Genomic DNA, 18401 nt, shown 5'->3' on the forward strand with positions numbered 1-18401 from the left:
TATATTTTACAGCAGTACCGTAATACCCTACTATATACAGAGACCCGGCCCTGCAGGAGCTCTGGGAGCGGAGCCGTCCCCGTCCCCGCGGGGGCTGCAGTGCCGGCATCCCACTGCCTCCAGCCCAGGGTGGGCGGCCGGGGTCTCGCAGGAGCCTGGGAGCTGCCTACAGCTCCCAGCACCCCCATGGCTCACACGGGCGATCTGGGCTACCCTGCCTGTCCCAGGGGTCCCTCCCGGCCGGGCAGGGGGCAGTGGGGGAGTGTCTCCCCTCTGCCATTGCCGTCCCACCCCGTGCGAGCCGCTGGAGAGCCGTTTTCCAGCCGAGGCCGTTCTCCCAACCCTGGCGAGCTGCTGCTAAGCCTAGAAGCAAACCCGGCTATGGGACACGCTGGGAGCACGCAGGGGACTGCCATCGCACTAGTTCTGTGCGGGCACAGGAGAGGTGATGGGGCAGCGGTGTGACCCTCTGCCACCCAGGGGAATGAGCTGGGTCTAGAGAAGTGAGAACTAGGGCACTAGCTTTAGCCTTTGGCTTTCGAAGTAGCAGGATTAAATAAACTTCGCCTAAAAATGAAGTCCTGGAAAGCTGGACATGCAGCGGCGAGGAGGAGGAGGCGGCGAGCGCCGCGCGGCACGGCGGGCACCGGGGGTCCCGGATCAGCTGATGAGCGGAGCCGAGCGGTCGTTCGTCACTGTTGGCTTCAGCTGGACGTTGGCAAAGGGGTTTCTGCAGAGAAAGAGGAAGGCAGAGTTCAGCAGGAGGGATGGCGGCAGCGGGGCCGGCGAGGACAGGGCACCGGCACAGTGAGCAGCCACCGGGCGGGACCCCCAAAAGCTTTTGCTGCAGAGCCAGGGAAGCTCCGCCGGCTGCCACCAGCCCCGTCCCCTCCACCCGCCCGGGGTCAGCAGCATTTGGGAAGGGGTTAAAGCTGGAAATGCTCTGCCCTGGGGCCGAGCTGCCCCCCACTCCTCCGCTTCTTTCTCAGTTACAGCCGTGGTGGATGTAAGAGAGGAGCCGGCGCGTGGGATGTTCTCCCACCTCGCCTTCCAGCAGGCCTAAAGCTGGGGCTGCCAAAGTTGGGGGGGGGGGGCAGGGATGGAGAAGCTGCTCCAGTCCCCCAGGCTGGGCTCGAGCCGTTACCACACACAGGAGCACCCCGAGATCGCCCGGCTCCGCACCGTGCCGCTGCGGGGGAACGGGGGGGCTATGGCTCCCTGTCTGCCAGGGGATGCGTGGGGCCCCCCCCGGCCAAGAGCAGAGCTTGCAGCTCCGTGTTGGCTGGGGATCCTTTAAAGCAGCTGAATACCCGAGAGGCAGAGTGTGGGGAGAGGAAGGGCGCCCGGAGGAGCTTGGCAGGGCCGCGAGCCCCAGCAGAGCCCAGCTCCCGGCAGCCTGGCCCAGCGAGCCGACGGGCTGAGCCGGGCTTTTACCTACCTGGGGTGTCCCCAGTGCTGTCCCACTGCCACCAGCGATGGCAGCGCTTCCCGTGGCCAGCCCATTGCTGTGCACAGCGTCTGCAAATGCGCAGCCCTAGCATGCACAGGTCCTGCGGCCGGGACAGGGGATAAGGGCTGCTGTGACACGGGGAGCACCCTCACCTGCCCCGAGGAGGTCCCCCCCGTCCCCTGCTGGCAGGACGGGCAGGATGTATCACCCAGAGGGGGGGGTGCAGGCAGCCATGGGGACACCACTGACTGCCCATGGTGCACGGCCACCCTGGGCTACCCAGAGCCAAATGGGTCAAGCCTGGACCGGGCACAGCGGCCAAGGGAGCCGCAGAGCCCCCCTGCAGCCCCTGCCCACCCTGCACCCCCCGTCCCCCACCTCTCCTGCCTGCAGCCCCCCACAGCCCCTGCCTCTCCTGCCTGCCGCCAGCCCTTCCTCTGCCCCAGCCCTCCCCCAGGGAGCTGCACGAACCCTCTCCTTCCTGCAAACGGAGGCAATGGCCGTGCGGCTGCGGCAGCGAGCCCCACTCGGCCCCGGCGCTGCCACATCCCCGCACGCCGGGTCCCACGGCTGGGCCACCGGCAGGTCACCCCCACGGGTACAGCCCTGCCATCCCCAGATATGGGGCGCCTGTAACATATTACCAAGACAAACATGACCGTGGGGTTAACCCACTCTAGGAGCGGCCCTGGTTACCAGCTACCTCTGCCTGGACGCCGGCAGCTTTGGGACACCCCCGGCCACCTCCCGTGGGGCAGGAGGAAGGGGCTCAGTCCCCCTGGGAAGGACACTCGCTGCCTCCCCTGCCCCCTGCCATCCCTCACCTCTCCACGTGCGCTCTCGCTTTCCTCAAAAGATAAATAGCTTTTGCTTAAAAATAGGGTAATTAATTTCCCACCTAATTAATGCAGATTCTTAGATCACTTTTCCTCCCAGGATGCCAAAATAGATTCTCAGGACTGGAGGGAGAGGAAAGGTTGCTTTGATGAGTCACCAGGGGTTATTATTTAACTATTTTTGTTCTGGCAGAGGAGAGCCATTGGGACGGCAGCCTGCAGCTCCAGCAGCCGCGGGAAAACCAGCTCACGGATCAAAGAGAAAGAGGGAAAGGGCTCTCCTGGGCTCTGCAATGCTGGCGACGGGGGTCTCGGCTCCATCCCTGCCCTGGGGCCCCGGCTGGGGTGGGGATGTGTCCCCAGGATGGTCTACAAGCAAAAGAAGCTGCTCAAAAAACTTGACATTAGTGTGGATCTGCTCTGTCCCACGGGAGAGGGCTGGGGACGGCGACGTGGGACCACGGACACCGGAGACCTACAACCAAAGAGGCTGGTTATGGGGAGCAGGGGAAGCAGCAGGAGCAGGGGCAGCAGCTCAGTGTCCCCGGGGGAAGCACGGCCCCAGCGGCTGCCCGGCGTGCTGGCGGTGCGGTGCGAGGAGCCGTGCGGATGCAGCGCGGTCAGACCCAGAGCTCCCGCCACCGGGATGGGGACAAGCGGTGAGCGAGGGAGGGGACGCGCTCGGCCGGGTGCAGGGGGATGAAGCAGAGCGGTGGCACCGTCCCCACGCAGCCCCGCGGCTGCCACCCGCTGCCCAGCGCCAGCACACCCAGGGCTCGGCCCCCCGAGACCGTCAACTTACTAACTACGGGCAGGGGCACCTCAAAACCTGGCCACTTCAACATCGGGGCTGCAAGGGAAAGAGAAGGCAGGTTGGAGGACACCAGGACGCGCTCCGACCCCTTGATGGGAACAGAAGGTGTTGGTTAAGGAGAGGAACCGGGCTACGAGCCGGCGGCCACCCCGGCGCGAGAGCCCGCCGGCTGCACCGCACGCAGCACCTCCAGGCAGAGGAAGCAGGAGGAAAAAGAAGAAAAAGGAGGAAAAGTGGTGTTTATTGAGTTGCTGGTGCTGCCCGCCGGCTCCCTGCGAGGAGGGGAAGGAAGGGCACGGCCAGCCCGGGCGGCGGGAGCCACCTGCAGAGAGGAGAGGCTGGGCATGGCGGGGGCTACGGAAGGGAGGGGGGCGGCTTCCTTCCCCCGGCCCTGGCCATCGCCGCTTTCCCACCGCCGCCAAGCCGGGAAAGCGCAGCCGCAGCCCGGGCATGCAGCAAGCGGCGGCGGCAGCAGCATCCCCCGGGGATGCACAGGGAGGGGGGACCCGGCCCTTAAACAGTTTTCGCTGCTCCCGCTCAGCAAAGCTGTTTAGAGCCTGCAGGGCCCGAGCGCGGGCTGGCGGCACCCTAATGCCGAGGGGATGGAGATGAGGGGGGAAAAAAAAGAAGTCATGGCAATGTGCAATGGGCGATGCAGGCGGTGATGGGCAGCACACAGGCACGGCAGCCGAAAAAGACACCGAGGCCCAGCTCAATGCAATAAATAAAACTTTTATTCAAACAATAACTCAGTACAGGGCACATTTCTCTCTGGCTTTTAAAAAAGGATTTTTCAGCACTTTACAATCTCCGTACAGGCTTTGCTAGGCTGGGATTTTTTTTCCCCCCCTCTACACTCAGTCATTCAGCATGAAATATCCTGGGTTAAAAATCTTTAGCAAAATTAGGACATCAATGCAGGAGGGTCTTGTTACAATACGCCCATAGGCGAGTATATAAAACAAAAACTTGTCCGTGTGTGTGTCTGTATTGCCAGCAATGTCTTAGTAAACAGGCAATGTAAGAGGTTCTAAAAATCACATCAGAAAAAGAAAGCGTGGACAGCTTTGCGGTGGAGATGGCCACGGGCACTGGAAGGGCGACGGCCGGGCTCGGCTGCGGAAGCGGGACCCCGAGCACCGACCCAGCCCGGGCTGGGAGACCCCCGGGCGCTGCCGAGCCGCCGGTGCAGCACGGGGGCTGCCTCGTCAAACCCCGTTTAGGGATGCGAGAGCATCCTCGGATGGCTCCGCGCCAGCCCCCAGCACTAACATGAGGTAACAATACCTTGCTACAAAAAATATATATATATATATATTTATAAAACAACCAGGAATAACCCTTCCAGGGGGGCTGCCGGCTGCACCCCACGGCCGGCGGGACCCCAGCGCAGAAGCAGCCCTTTCCCCGGGGCGGGGGCTCTGCACCATCCGCTTCGCCCAAAGCCACCGTGGTGGGCGGTTGGGTGGAAGCGGATCGGGCCGAGGGGGGGGGACACGCGGGGCTGCTGCCCCCCCCGTGGGAACGGCATCCCGGGCACGGGCATCCCGGATGCTCGGTAACAGTACGGACACCAGAGGCCATGCATATTTGTTCCAGTCTGGGAGTTTTTGTCCAGGCTCGTGCGAGGCGGCTGGCACGCAGCCCCCGAGGAGGGATAGTGCATCGCTAACATTCACACAGGAGTACAAAAAGTGGGTCCCACTAAAGTGTAAACTGCATCCAGGCTGCTTCAAAGCGAGCACAGACCGATCGGCAGTTTCTGCTCTGAAAAGGCTTCAGAAACAAGGGCACTGTGAACACCGGGGAGGGGTGGAGAAGCACCATGGTTTCCTTGAAGATCACAAGAGTTTAAAATCCAAAAGAAGTAGAGAAAGAGAAACGAGGGGGAAAGAAAAAAAAAAAGGGAGGAAAGAAGCAGAAAGCTCTTCCAAGCAGCAAGGGGCCGCCGCTAGCCAAGGTGTCCTCACACTGTTGATACCAAACTGCCACTGCCGCTGCGGAACAAAGCACAGGAGACTGCCAGAGTGGCCGGGACTGCCGGCGCGCGCCGCGGGGCAACACGGCGCCCAGGAGCCCGGCTCCCCGGCACGGCGACACGGGGACCGGCAGCAGCACCGCACCCCTGCCACGGAGCGGGGCGGCCAGCTCGGCCCCTGCCTGGCACCGCTTTGCTCGCAGCCCGTGCCTGTGGGTTTGGGGGTTACCCCCAACAACGAGACACGGGGCGGCTCCAAGGCAGAGGGAACGGGGATGGAGGAGCTGCCGGGTGGGAAAGAGCCCGAGAGCGCACACTCTCCCTCGCTACCCGGGCACGAGCCCAGACGAGGGTGGGGAGATGCGACTCTCTCAGGAGATGCAAAAGCCCCGGCGGGGTGCGACGTCGGGGACGCAGGGGCTGGCCCTGGGACCTGCTCTCCCCAGGAGGTGCTGGGTCCCTTCGAGCTCACAGACGAGACCCCGCACCGCGTCCCCCACCGCACGGCCCCATCCCAGCCACTGCCTGTCCCCCGGGGAGCCTGTGCGGGTACCCCCATGGGGACACGGCACCACGGCTTCGCCCAGAGCCAACACCAACAGTTCACTTTCAGGTAACGTGACAGGAAGGCGAAGTCTTACCTGCTGACGGACCTCGTCCCGTAGTCGTCGAGACCCTGCGGAGAGGAGGGGAGGAAGCACGGTGAGGGTGGGGGACGCGGCTGTGCCCGCTCAGGTGCCACTGGGGGGGTCACACGAACAGACCAAAGTGCATCGGGACCCAGGGATGCCGGGGCTGAGAGCCAATGCATTTGGAGAGGAAAGGGAGATATGGAGGTGATTTAAATGGGATTTAGACAGCGGAGAGTAAAGTTGCACCACTCTCTTCGGAGCAGGACTTTATTCTGGCGAGACAAGGGAAAGCGAGAGCCGGGAGATCTCCGGTCTGCTCTGCCCAGCCCCACTGTGGCACAGAGCTCCAGCCACTTTTGAGATATGAGACACCCAGAAAGGGATCACGCAGGTCTGAGAGACACCAGTGAGATGTTCTGTGGAAAGTGGTGTTTGTCTGTATTAACTCCCACCAGAAACCCACAGGGTTTTGGACCATTTTCTCCTGTAGCCGGTACCGAACGGCGTTTGCAGCAGGGAAGGACTGCAGGGGTCCAAGGAGCAGACAGGGACCGGGCTCAGAGGATGTCCCTTGAGGATGTCACTCCCCGGGCGAGGACCTGCCCTGGGATATGGCCACGGAGCAGCTCTGCTCTCCATGACAAACACGGGACTGCTCCAGGAAGGACTGGGAGTTGGTGGTGTCCAAGCTGGCCACACACCAGGGATCATTGACCCACATTCCCCTCGTCCTAGGAACATTCCCAACCAGGAAACCCCAAATCCAGCAGCAAACCCTGCTGGGAAAACCCAGCAAACGGCAAGTGGGGCTGCGCTTGTCCCGTCTCCTGCAGAGGGGCCAGACCCCGGCTGGAGCTGCCGCCCCTCTGGAGCGCCCAGCCAAAGGGTCAGGTGCCACACGGCCACCGCTCCCTCTCCTCATCCTCTCCCTACATGCCAGCATGTGCCAAGCGCCCTGGGGAAGGCAACATGGCTCATCCCACCATGCCAGTGGCTCCTGGGTTAAGCTGATCTCATCCACACATGCATCCTCCCCAACTCCTTATCTGAGAGGCCCCGAGCTTGGTTTGGACAACCGCTGGAGCGGGGAGACCTGGAGAGGGTCTGCCCCAGCCCCACTCACCCCGGTGTCCCCACGGGACCGTCTCCGGCTTGAATTGGCACGTGCCAGAGAAAACGCTTCCAGCTGCCTGTGAACAGCCTGTTTCTGGTGGGAGGCTCCCATGGAGTTGGCAAGTGTTGTCCTTTGGGGGTTTACGGTGCCGTTTTGTGCCACTGGCTCCCTGTGCCTTGCCCGTTCCGCCAAATTGGCCGGTCCTCCCCGTCCGCTGCTCTCCTCTCCCGCTGCCTCCCTGCATCCCCCGTCCCTTCTCCCCAGGAGAGATGCTCAGCAGGAGACGAGGCCATGGGCAAGGCACACGGGTCCCCAGGCAAAAACAGCCAAACTGCTCGTAAATCCCAAGGGAAACATTGTGTGCGTTCGGACTTACAGCGGTCGACCTAGTGTAAGGCTTGTAGTGAGCGGAGGGTGGTTGGCAGAGGCCACTGGAATAGTCTTTAATTGCACACCCATAGGGCATTAGGTAGTCCTACAAACAACGAAGAGAGGTTGGAGAGCAGCCCTCCTGCCCCGCCACGCGGTCTGCACCACGCCAAGACCGAGAACGCGCTTTAACACATTTCATTCTCCTGCTTTAAAACCGCAGGCGGGACGGAGACGCCGCAGACACCCCGGTCACCGCAGAGGCTTTGGCTCAAGCATCTCCCGGTTATATATAAAAATAAAAAAAAAAAAAAAAAAAAAAAAATCCCCCCCACCCCGAAGCGAGAGAAGCCCCCGCTGCCCCGCGGGCTCACCTGGGAGAAGGCGGGCACGGCCACGCTGTACGGCCTCTGCTTGAAGGTGTTGACGCCTTGCGCCGGGAAGGCCTGGGAGGCCATGCCGTAGTCGGGCGGCGGGATGGCGATGTCGTCTTTGTCCAGCAGGTTGCCGGTGCTGCTGCTCTTCCCTTGCTGCAGGCTGCTGGGGGGGAAGGGGGGAGCCAGAGCAGAGCCATCAGCACCAGCCCACCCCAGGCTGAGACCCCCAGGTTGCCCGTCCACCCCACGGCCAAACCTCCCCCCGAGCCAGGTGCCACCCGCCTGTGCTGGGCGCTATTCCTAAGGACAGGCATCGTGTCCGGGGGAAGCGGAGCGTTCCCTTCCCAAGCCCACAACCCTGCTTTGGGAAGGGAGCAGGGACCCACCCGGCACGGCACCCAGCACGATGCTCCTACCTCGCATGGACCCGCTCGCTGCCATCGCTGTCGAGGACTCGCGTGTAGGAGAAAGGAAACCAGCCCCTCCTGAAAGGCAAAGGCAGGGGATGAAGCCAAACCTGCGTTTATTCATGGAGGACCCCGGAGAGGCCGCACCCGGGGTCCAGCAGTTCACGGGGATGGCCACGGCACTCACATTTTTGTTTTCTCGCTCTCTCCGTAGTGCCAGCCGTCCCTGGCCTCCGGCACCAGCAGCGTGATGAGGTCACCCTCCTTGAAGCTCAGGAGGGTGCTGTTATCTCCGGCAGCGTGAGAGAAAATGGCCTGCACCCGCGTCCTGCCGTTCCTCTCGAGCCCTGCGGCCATGGAGCTGGAGCGCGGCAGCGTCTTGTTTTCGGCTGGTGGGAGACAGAGACCAAGGAGTGCCCCAGGTCCTTCACTCCGCGCCAAACCCAGGCACGGGCAGGTCCCTGACCTTGCTTATTTTACCCCAGGTGCCAATAAAACGTTCAGTTTTTGACTCGAACCTTCCCCCCTAATAAGGTGCAGGATCTGACCGCTGGTCTTGGCATCACACGCTGTCCACGGCAAAGGGAGCAGCCTCCCTGTGTGAGATTCCTCACGATTTTCCCTCCGGGAAATCTTGCCCACGGGTTGAAAGCCCACCCAGCCGAAAACCCGGCTCCGCTCATTTCCTAACACCTGATCCACAGGCACCAGTAGCACTTGACACCGGAGAGATGCTGCTGGTCACTGCCCCCCCCCCGCACCAGCATCCCCAACGACCCCGCTCACCGCGGCTGCGACTGGCACAGCCAGCACCCTGGCACCCCAGGAGCCCCCCCGGAGCGGAGGATGGAGCCTCACCTGATGCGTAGCTGTTTTTCGGTGGCACGTTTTTGCGAACTGGGAGTGTATTGGAGTAAGAGTCACTCAGCTGCTTCTGAGGCTGGGGAGGAGATAAAGATTTGGGCTGTGCTGGCTTCATCTCAGACCAGTGGTTGTACCCGTCACTGTCTGGGCCTGAGACTCCGTTCATCACCGGCATGGCCTCCTGTGCCGACATGCGCTACGGAAAGAGGAGAGGAGGGGGGGGAAGACGGGGAACATCTTCACTAGGGCATCCCAGCGCAGCCCCCGCAGCGGGACGCAGCTCCAGGGAAGGCGGTTCGCAGCGGAGCAGAGCTTCAGCCTGTTGGGTGTAGCTCCCCACCTGAGACAAACTGCTCTGGAGGGAGCAGTGGGCTCACCTCTACAGTATTTTACTGCTCCAAGCTGCCTTGCACCTGATAGACCACTCCTGGGATCTACTGCTCAGCTCGTGCCCCCACTTCAGGGGGGAGATCCATTTCTGAGGGGTCTTTTCATCCCATGGGTCACAGCCTCACAGCTCTGGGACCAGCCTGACTGGGACGAGCCTGGCCAGGCGAGCCCAGCTCGTGGGTTCCCCAAATCCCTGGCCCAGGAGCTCCTGCTCCTCCAGAGCTCAGCAACCCAGGCGGGGTGGGATGCAACAGGCTGCCCATCCCCATGCCAGGCTCCTTCCCGCGTCCCAGAGCGGCGCGTGTATGCGTTGCCATGGGACCATCCCTGTGCAGGTCAAGGGAGTGATTCTGCCCCTCTGCTGCGCTCTGGGAGACCCCCCCGCAGTGCTGCCTCCAGCTCTGGGGCACCAACAGCAGAAGGACATGGAGCTGTTGGAGCGGGGCCAGAGGAGGCCCCGGAGATGCTGGGAGGGCTGGAGCCCCTCTGCTGTGAGGACAGGCTGAGAGAGCTGGGGGGGTTCAGCCTGGAGATGAGAAGGCTCCAGGGAGACCTTCCAGCCCCTTTCCAGTCCCAAAAGGGGCTCCAGGAAAGCTGGGGAGGGACTCGGGATCAGGGGCTTCAAACTAGAGGAGGGTAGATTTAGATGAGATCTCAGGGAGAAATTTTTCACTATGGGGGTGGTGGGACCCTGGCCCAGGTTGCCCAAAGAAGCTGTGGCTGCCCCATCCCTGGAGGGGTTCAAGGCCAGGTTGGACGGGGCTTGGAGCAACCTGGGCTGGTGGGAGGTGTCCCTGCACAGGGCAGGGGGCTGGAACGAGATGATCTTTAAGGTCCCTTCCAACCCAAACCATTCTGCGATTCTATGATGAATGACAGTCCGTCAAAAGGCAACTTGCTGAGGACAACGGTGACACCGGCCTGGGCTCGTCCCTCCAGCTTTGCTCGGAAGGGCAGGACAACTTCCACCACGGAGATACTTACTCCTACAAAAGGTGCCAGCTCCGGGGGGACAGGGAGAGGTTTGGCACCAGGGATGGGGTCAGAGATGATGAGGTTGGATTTGGATGTAGACAGAGGGCTGGGCATTATGGTGCCATTGCTGCTGGCAGCCATCTGCTGCATCAGCTGTATAGCGCGGTCCGGGATCTTGTTGGGATCCGAGCAGGACTGCTGCCACAGTGGCAGCTTCTGCGTCAGCATCTCCTTCCCCTGCAACAGAGAAAAACGAGGTGTGAGGGCACAGGGGTGTAAGAAAAGCCACCCGGCTCTGCACCCCTCCCTGGGCAGCACCGTGAGGATCCCGGCCACAAGATCCATCAACTCCTCTGGGCATGGCACGCACGAGATAAAAAACGGGGACTTACCGCTTCCAGGCTGTGATGGCAGCTGAGCCAGGAGGGTGTCATGACAAATGGAAAGGAGGGAAAGAGAAGGTAATTCATCTCCCCAGCTTATTCTGAGACACCCCTGGGGCAGCTCCAAGAGCAGAGGGGCCGTAGGAAGCCGGGCAGGGCGCTGGGCTCCTCGGGGAACAGCACCGCTCGACCGAGCGGAGAAACAAAACCCAACCAAAGGCTCTGCAGGGCAGAGCCCGTACTCCGTCCCCAGGGGTGAGCCTTGCGCTTGGGGCTGTGGGCCCATCACCCAAACCCTGCTGTTCCCTGCCCGCAGGCAGGACCCGCAGCCATCCACCGCCGCGCTCCGAGCCAAGGAGGGGGAAAAAAAGATGGAGCTAAACTTGCCCTTATTCAGCTAACACACCCTCGCCATGAGAGCGAGCATCCCGTCGTGTGACTCTCCAAGGGAGGAGATGTCTTAAACCACCCCGAGGTCATTCCCAGCCAACCACACGCAGACCCCCCGCCTAAACCCATGCCGTGAAGAGCAGCGGAGGGGCGGCTCTGGGCAGCCCGATGGCTAGCGTGCTCATCGGCTCACCCCGCAGCAGAGCCAGGAGGGGACCCGACACCTCTGCATGGCTTCGCAGCCGGTCTCATCTGCAGACAACTTAGTCCCCACTGTCAAAAAAAAACGCTCTAAAGCCAATTTCAGAGTCCCAGAACATTTCCCCACGATGGGCCCCAGCCGAGGCGCAGCCTCGCCACCCAGACCACGGCTGCTGCCAGCATCCTGCGGGAGCTGCAGGCAGCAGCGGGACGGCGTTTTTAGCCGGCAAAGCCCACGCCGGCTGCCAGGCTGGTGCGGGGCCGGGCGCCCACATCACACGTACGCCCACTGCGCTCTGAACCTGCCACCTGCAAAGTCCTTCTTGCAAGAAAATCACCCTCCGTGTGCTGCTGCTGCAAGAAGCTTTTCGTTCCACCGTGCTGCAGCCACGCTGCAGGTGCCGGCACCCTTGTGCCTGCTGACCCCCCACCCCCGGGGGGGATTTTTCCCCTCCTGCACTACAGCAGGAGTTCGCACATGCCAAGCATGGATGCAGCCCACAGGCCGAGGACTGCACTGACTAATCCAAGCTCCTTCTCCTGCTCCTCGGTGCCAAGCGCGGCGGTGACAGATGGGTGCTGTGAGCGACAGGGGGTGGCGGTGGGGAACAACCAGAACGGGAGCAGGAGGCTGCGGGAGCAGTGCTGGTGTTCCCAGCCCTCATCCGGATGGATTCCACTCCGGACCAGCGCAGGGGGCCGCCGCTCTCCAGGCTGGCGGGCAGCAGCTCCAGCCCCCGGCCCAGGGGATGTGGGCTGCCCAGAAAGGGGCAAGAGGGGTCTGGAGCACAGGTTTGTCTCCAGTTTAATCCCCACCTTTGCTAAGGCCAGGGGTAAGGCCAAGGCTGGGGTGAGCTTTGCCAGGCGGGCAGCGCTGCTCCGACTCCGAGCGGGAACGTCGCTGCTTTGCGTTTCTTCTGCTTTTGCAACTCGCCAGCTGATGCGGCAGGACCCTGACCAGCCTCAGCCGGGGCAGAGCCCTCAGACCGCGGTGACCACGACACGCAGGAGAGGTAAACTCAGCCCCGTCCACCCACCGCGAGCTCTTTCACGCCAGTGAAGTCGCACCACGCAGGGGCCGGCACCGCCCGGGCGAGCCAGAGGGTGGGATGCGCTGCCAGGCTCTGCCCTCACCCCCGCCACGCCAGCAAAGCGCCGTTGGTCCCATCCAGCTCCTGCAGCCAGAAGCTGCTTTGAAACGCAGAGCAGCACCCACGGGAGATGAGCCCCCTCCTCAGGGCGCACAGCTCCGCCTCTCCCAGCCCAGGAACACTCTCAGGGTACCTTGTCCATGGGTGACCCACTGGTATAGCCTCCCAACTTCTGCCCCCCGAGCCGCAGGGGCTGCACCAGCTGCGGCTTTCAGGATCTCAGCCTGCTCCATAGGCAATGGCTCGTGACAGGAGCAGCCACCCGGTGCTGGGGACCCGCAGAGACTGGCATCTCCGGTGGGACCGACTCACCTTGGCGTGGTAGGTGATCGCGCTCTTCGCTACCGCGCACTGTTTCTCTACCAGGAAGCAGAACCGTCTCCTCTCTTCCGTAAGGGCCGTCTTGTAGCCGTCGGAGACATAGTTTTCCAGCTCGCCTTGCTTGTTGCTGATGGCTTCGATGTACTAGAAGAGGAAGAGGAGCAGAGAGATGGCTGCCTTCACCGCTTCGCCCACCGAGCGCGGGGCAGGGGATGCTGCGGCATCCTCCGGAGAGGGGCCAGCGGTGCAGCCATGGGGCGGCTGGGGGGCTTGCAGGGAGGCCCCCCAGCAGAGGACAGGCACACGTGTGCCTGCGCGGCCCCTCCAACCCGCCCTTACTCATCGGAGCCCCCCCACGCAGAGGCGCTGACTCACGCGTGGGCTGGCAGCCGCGCGGGCGGCGGGACGAGCTGTACCGCGAGCAGCCGCCCTCTCACCAAACGGGCACCACAGCCCCGCCGAGGCTCTGGCCCCGACCGCCCAGGGCTGGCAACAGCCCCCGCAGCCCCCTGCCTGTCCCAGCCAGCCACCGCAGCGCACAAACCGCCCAGGCTGAACACCTCCGGCACCCCCTCTGCCGAATCACCGCTGCCTGCGAGGACGGGCAGGGCTGTGCCGCCGCGAGCCGGGGGCCACACGTGAACCATCGCCAATGCTGAAACTACCAGCAGCGCTTTCAGTTTGCATTTGCCGGTCAGCCGCAGGGTAAGCGGTGCGGGGGACACGGGGACTGTGCCGGGGCAGTGCTGCACGCTGGCACAGCACTCCCTGCCCGGCCGCAAGCAGCGAGGGGACTGCCGGGGTGGCCGCTCCTCGATGCCGCAACCCCGGGGCTGCGCAGATGCCGGGGCCCCTGCCAGCGCCAGGCGGAGACGCCGCAGACGCAGCAGCAGGAGGCTCCTCTGCTGGCACCGGCTCCTGCTCTACCAACAGAACTTCTGCCAGCACGGCTGGGCCACGCGGGGCTTTGCCAGCGTCATACGGGGCATGGGAGCAGCAGCCGGGGCTGAGCGGGGTAACCCGGCCACTCAGGCTGACCCCTGCGATGCCAACGTGGCACCCGGGAGGGCTTCAGAGCAACGCTGGGTGCCACAGAGCTGCTCCTGGGCCACACCATCAGCATCCCTGATGTCCCCATCGCCCTGAAAACAGCCACTTTCTCCTCCCTCAATGTCCTCAGGATGTCCCCAGCTCCTCCGCAAGGAGCTTCCACCCTTGATGTGGCACCGGGAGATCGCCCACCAAGCCTCCAAGAGGGGCATCTCTCCCACCCATCGCTGTCCTGCCCTGCAACGCCTCGTCGCCGCCGGCTCTTCCCCGGGATGGCAGCACCACACCGAAAAGCCACAAGCAGCCGTGGGGACCAGGCACTGCTAAACCAGTTTCATAAAGTCTGAGCTTCCCTAAGAAGGGAATTAAACTGGAAATTCTGGGCCCAAAGCAGCTTTACTTCTTTCCTCATGTTTAACGGTTATTTTTAGCACGCTACAATATTTATTAGCAGACACATAAAATGGAACAAACCTCAACAAAGCGGTGAGATTAAGTGACATCCCAGACTTCAAAGGGGGCTTATTTCAGAGCTGGAGCTCCTGCTGCTCCCCCAGCCCGCTCGGAGTGCCCTCCCTCCGGAGCAAGCCCCACGCAGAGCTCCTTCCCGCGGGACCCAGCACGTTTTGGGTCTCCCCACAGGCACCAACACGGGTTGGGGGAAGGGGCTCAGCGAGAAATGGGTAAAAACCCAGTTTGCAACCAACAACCCTGTTTCAAGGAGAGTTTTTTTCCCCTCCCCAAAATGAGAAAATCCAGCGCAAACGCCCATGTTTAAGGAACAGAAATAAACGAAGGTAGCTGAGTTGATGCCGTTGGGTGTAGATGCAGAAATAATGGAGGTATTTGCATCACCCCCAAGTGAAGCTGTGGGGAGAGCTGAGCCCGACTGGGGCTGGCGGGATATAGGGGAGGGCACCGGGACAGCTGTCAGACAGCCGGGCTGTGCCGGCGGCAGGCACCCGGGCACGGGGCAGAGGCGGCAGCAGCCCCGGGCACGTGCCTGCGGGGACAGCGGGCAGGAGCAGGCGGCCGTGGGAGGACGAGCTCGGGGAAAGCAGCGCTCCCCGGAGTGGGCTCAGGACAGAGGCGCTGCCAGCAGCACGCCGCCTCCTCCCGGGTATTATTAGCCCCGGCAACAGCACAGGGACAGAGCCCAGAGGCGTCAGCCTGGCAGCGGCAACGGGGAGTCGGGAGGGAAGGATGCTCCAGCACAGCCCAGAGCCCCCGGCTCCACCAGGGTGCACTGCCCCGACACCTCCATCGCACCCCTGCTACACCCGGGATGGAGCGAGCCCCGCCGTCCCCACACCTCTGCAGCGCAGGCAGCTCCCAAAAAAGTTTCCCTCCCTTCTCTCCCGAGGGAAGCGGCGGGATGATGCTCCCCCTCCTGCAGAGCCCCGTTTCTGGCAGGAAGCACAACCATGGCGGCACCCAAAATAGCAGGAGCGCGGGAGCAAGGGCAGCCCCCGATACCCTAAACTCATCCAGCTTAATTTCCTAACTGGGGCATCGAGGAGGAGCAGGTGAGGCGTGAAACGAGTCCAGCGCCGGCTCATTTAGTTCAGTCGCACCAGGAGCATCCCGCCGCGGCGCAGCCGTGCCCCGGGTACTCCCCTCTGCTCCCAAACGCTCCCCCGCACCGGGGAAAGCCTTCCTTATCTTAGCGAGGTTAGACTTTTAGTTTTAATCATGATATAAATGCGCAAGTTGAAGTCTTATTTACATCCCTGATTTCAATCTTGTTTTGCAAGTATACTTTTAATTATTTCACTCAAGAAAGGCTTGTCTTAATGGCTGAAGCCAGTTAGAACATGTCGACTTGCAAGCAGAGAGCCTAAGCTCTAAATTTAGTATTCTCAGCGCTTTATATACTTTATGTAAATATGCCTGATGTGCCATTGATTTATTCAGAGCTTTGATTTTTACAGGCTATTACATTACAAAATGGCGAGCGACACTTCTTGTTCACTAGACAGTTTTCCTTTTAGATTTGCAATGACAATGGGCTTTCAAACAATGCATAGAAAGACAATTTAAATAAAAGCCTCGCTAAATGTGCCGGATGCATGGGGGGGGGGGGGGGGGGGGGAAGGCAAGGCACAAAGCATGATGTAAGATGTCGCTGCTGAGGGTCAAGGAGAAGCACTGGCTCCCATCAATGTTTTTCCTTAAACAAGGGGAAAAATCCCCCCGGTCTGTGACCTGAGCGCCCGCGGGGCAGGGAGCCGGCCGCGCTTGCGGTGTCACGGCTGTGCCGAACGCCAGAGCAAGCGCCGGAGCCACCCAACAGCTCCAGAAACCTTTTCTGGGTTTCTAGGTTGGAGAGGCCTCAAATAACTCCCCCCATCCCCCCCCGCCTCCCAAACACATTCACTTCCAATTCACCGGGAGCCGCTGACCTAATTAGCAATGTCAGCACGCGGCCGGGAAAGGGTTTGGTTTAAGATGCTGCCGGGGCTCGGGGTGGGAGCCAGCGGAGCAGGGGCTCCTGCCTGGGCTGGAGAGCCCTGGCGGCACCGCGGTGGTGGCCCAGCCGGGGACCTGCTAGCCCAACCCCTCCCGACTGCCCAATATCCGGGGGGACGAGGGGTGCTGGAGCAAAGCTGGGCAATCTCCACTCAGGAGCCAGAGCAAGTGACCCCACCGGCTCAGACGGTAAATTAGGAACAAAAAAAACCATGAAAGAGGAAACCAGATGCTGCGAAGCCCTCAGCTCAGACAGCCACCGTCATCCCCGGCACAGAAAAGCCGGGGCTCACCAAGGCCCTGCCACTCAGACGAACATCCTCCCAGCGCCGCCCCAAAGCTGACAGCCAGAGGTGTGCGAGGATGGAAGAGCACCCGAGAAGTGTCAAGACCTGAGTTCTTTTCAAGCGCGCGCTGCCATCACTGTAGTTAGCGCAGGTGAAACAGCAACACCATTACTGAACTTCAGTCAAGCCTTTAATAACCACCCATCCCCACTGGAAAAAAATGAGTTCAAGCCATTCTATCCAAGCCAAGAACGTGCAAGCCACTCAGGAGTACGAGCCAAGGGCAATGCAAATCACCACCGCGCCGAGCGTGGCGGCAGAAATCATCATTACGGATCTTCATGGGTGATCAGATGCGTCTGCCACTGCCAGAAACACAGGCTGAGCGCGGGACCGGCCGCAGGTACAAGAGGGAACCGAGTGCAGGCAGCGAGGCCACCTTTCAGGGGCCACCAGCTCGCCGGGGCGGGCACAGCCATGAGCTCAGAGAGCAGACAGCCAGCGACGCCGCAGGGGAGCCGGCGGTGGGTGCGCTCCTAGCCAGCATCGGGAGAGATGCTCGGTTCCAAACACCGGGCTCTCGTCCCAGGGAGGGACGGGACGGGATGAGCGGCACAGAGCAGGGGAAGGGAGAGGACTCCGAGTGCCAGACCGATGCGGCCGGCTGAAATACCCGGAGGGAGTAAACACCAAGAGAAGGGAGGATTTATTTAGGGAACCACAAGGGAGAATAATTAGAAAGTAATGGGATAAAATAAGAAAGAAGTTAGGCTGATTAAGAGAGGAAGAGCATCTAAGCTGTTGATTAGTCTCAAGGAAAAACAGCTGAAATCCTACCACAGCCAAAGTAAGGAAAGCAAGAGCCTGGGGATCCGCAGCCCCGGCGGCTCCTGCCGAAGGAGGCAGCTTTTCCTCATTCCCAGAATTTGCTCCTTGCGTGGAAGCTGGTGGACCCTGGAGCAGCCTCGGGGGAGACACTGTCCCCTCGGGCCACCTCCAGCCTCCATCATCACCCAAGTTACGGCTGGAGAGGGAGAGGAGGCTGGCAGTTTGTTTAGCCAGACAGAGCGATGCCGCATTCGAGCCCTGGGATACCAGTGGTGCTTCCCAGCACAGCATGGACGGGAAGGAGACTGGAGCTCGGACACGAGCCTGGAGGTGACCTAAACTCTCTTGTAATAAGGCAAATAAACCAACAAAGCAAATCCTCTCCCGCAGCGGAGAATGCTTATACGCGGGTCACCAAGGGAGCCAAGACGCGTTTCACTGCCTTTTGCAAGGACAAACCCCCCCGCAGAGCCACGGCACCCCGCGTCGCCGCAGCCGCCCACTGTCAGACGGCTTCTGTGCCTCTGGCACACAGGCACCCCCCGCCGCTCTGCGCCTCTCCCGGGGGGAGCAGACAAAATCCTCGGCCCTGCACAAGCACCCACCCCCCCAGCCCGGGAAGGGCTGTCAGTGCCGGCAGCCGCTGCACCACCCGCACCGCTCCGACTCCATCCCCCTGCGGCCAAAGCCCTCCTCGGGACGCGCGGACACCATCGCGTTGATGGTTATCCAAGGTGAAACACTACGCGGAGCGGATCCGAGGGAGCACAGCCCCGACAGCCGCTCTGCTCCGAGGACGCCAGCCTCCCTCTGCCCCCCGCCCCCGAAAAGGGCTGTCTCCCCTCCTTACGTTGCCTGTCTCACACATCTGTTCACCGGGGCATCAGCCTCAGCCTTCCCCTGCTCCCGTGAAGCGCCAGCCACACACACACGTGACGTTACATAAAATTTACAGAGAGCAAACCAGCAGGCGAGCGCCTTCTCCAGCCGGCTGTGCGGGGGCTTCGTGATCAGCTGCTTAAAACGTTCCCTCGATACAGGGACGCCCCGGATCAACGGCTCGGTGCACAAGGTTTGGTACCAAAATGCTCAGCAGATGTGGCCCTGACCTGCGC

General features: G+C 61.9%; 1 protein-coding gene across 10 annotated transcripts in view; it reads right to left on the reverse strand.

Moving 5' to 3' along the window:
- Positions 1-127: 127 nt before the first annotated feature.
- Positions 128-18401, reverse strand: part of BAIAP2 (BAR/IMD domain containing adaptor protein 2) — a 46407-nt gene continuing 28133 nt past the window's right edge. Inside the window, exons 7-16 of one of the 10 annotated variants that reach the window (XM_063352107.1) lie at positions 12644-12796; positions 10216-10443; positions 8836-9037; positions 8165-8366; positions 7987-8055; positions 7568-7730; positions 7201-7299; positions 5720-5754; positions 3089-3136; positions 128-730 (exon numbers count right to left, since the gene is read on the reverse strand). In XM_063352107.1, coding sequence (XP_063208177.1) covers positions 3109-3136; positions 5720-5754; positions 7201-7299; positions 7568-7730; positions 7987-8055; positions 8165-8366; positions 8836-9037; positions 10216-10443; positions 12644-12796 — 1179 coding nt within the window. In that variant the 3' untranslated portion in view covers positions 128-730; positions 3089-3108. Of the gene's footprint in view, positions 731-3088; positions 3189-3812; positions 5098-5719; positions 5755-7200; positions 7300-7567; positions 7731-7986; positions 8056-8164; positions 8367-8835; positions 9038-10215; positions 10444-12643; positions 12797-18401 lie in introns of those variants that run through there. The other 9 variants (XM_063352105.1, XM_063352110.1, XM_063352112.1 and 6 more) reach the window with 9 other exon arrangements.

This window comes from Chroicocephalus ridibundus, chromosome 14 (assembly GCF_963924245.1).
Source record: "Chroicocephalus ridibundus chromosome 14, bChrRid1.1, whole genome shotgun sequence".
NCBI lineage: Eukaryota > Metazoa > Chordata > Aves > Charadriiformes > Laridae > Chroicocephalus > Chroicocephalus ridibundus.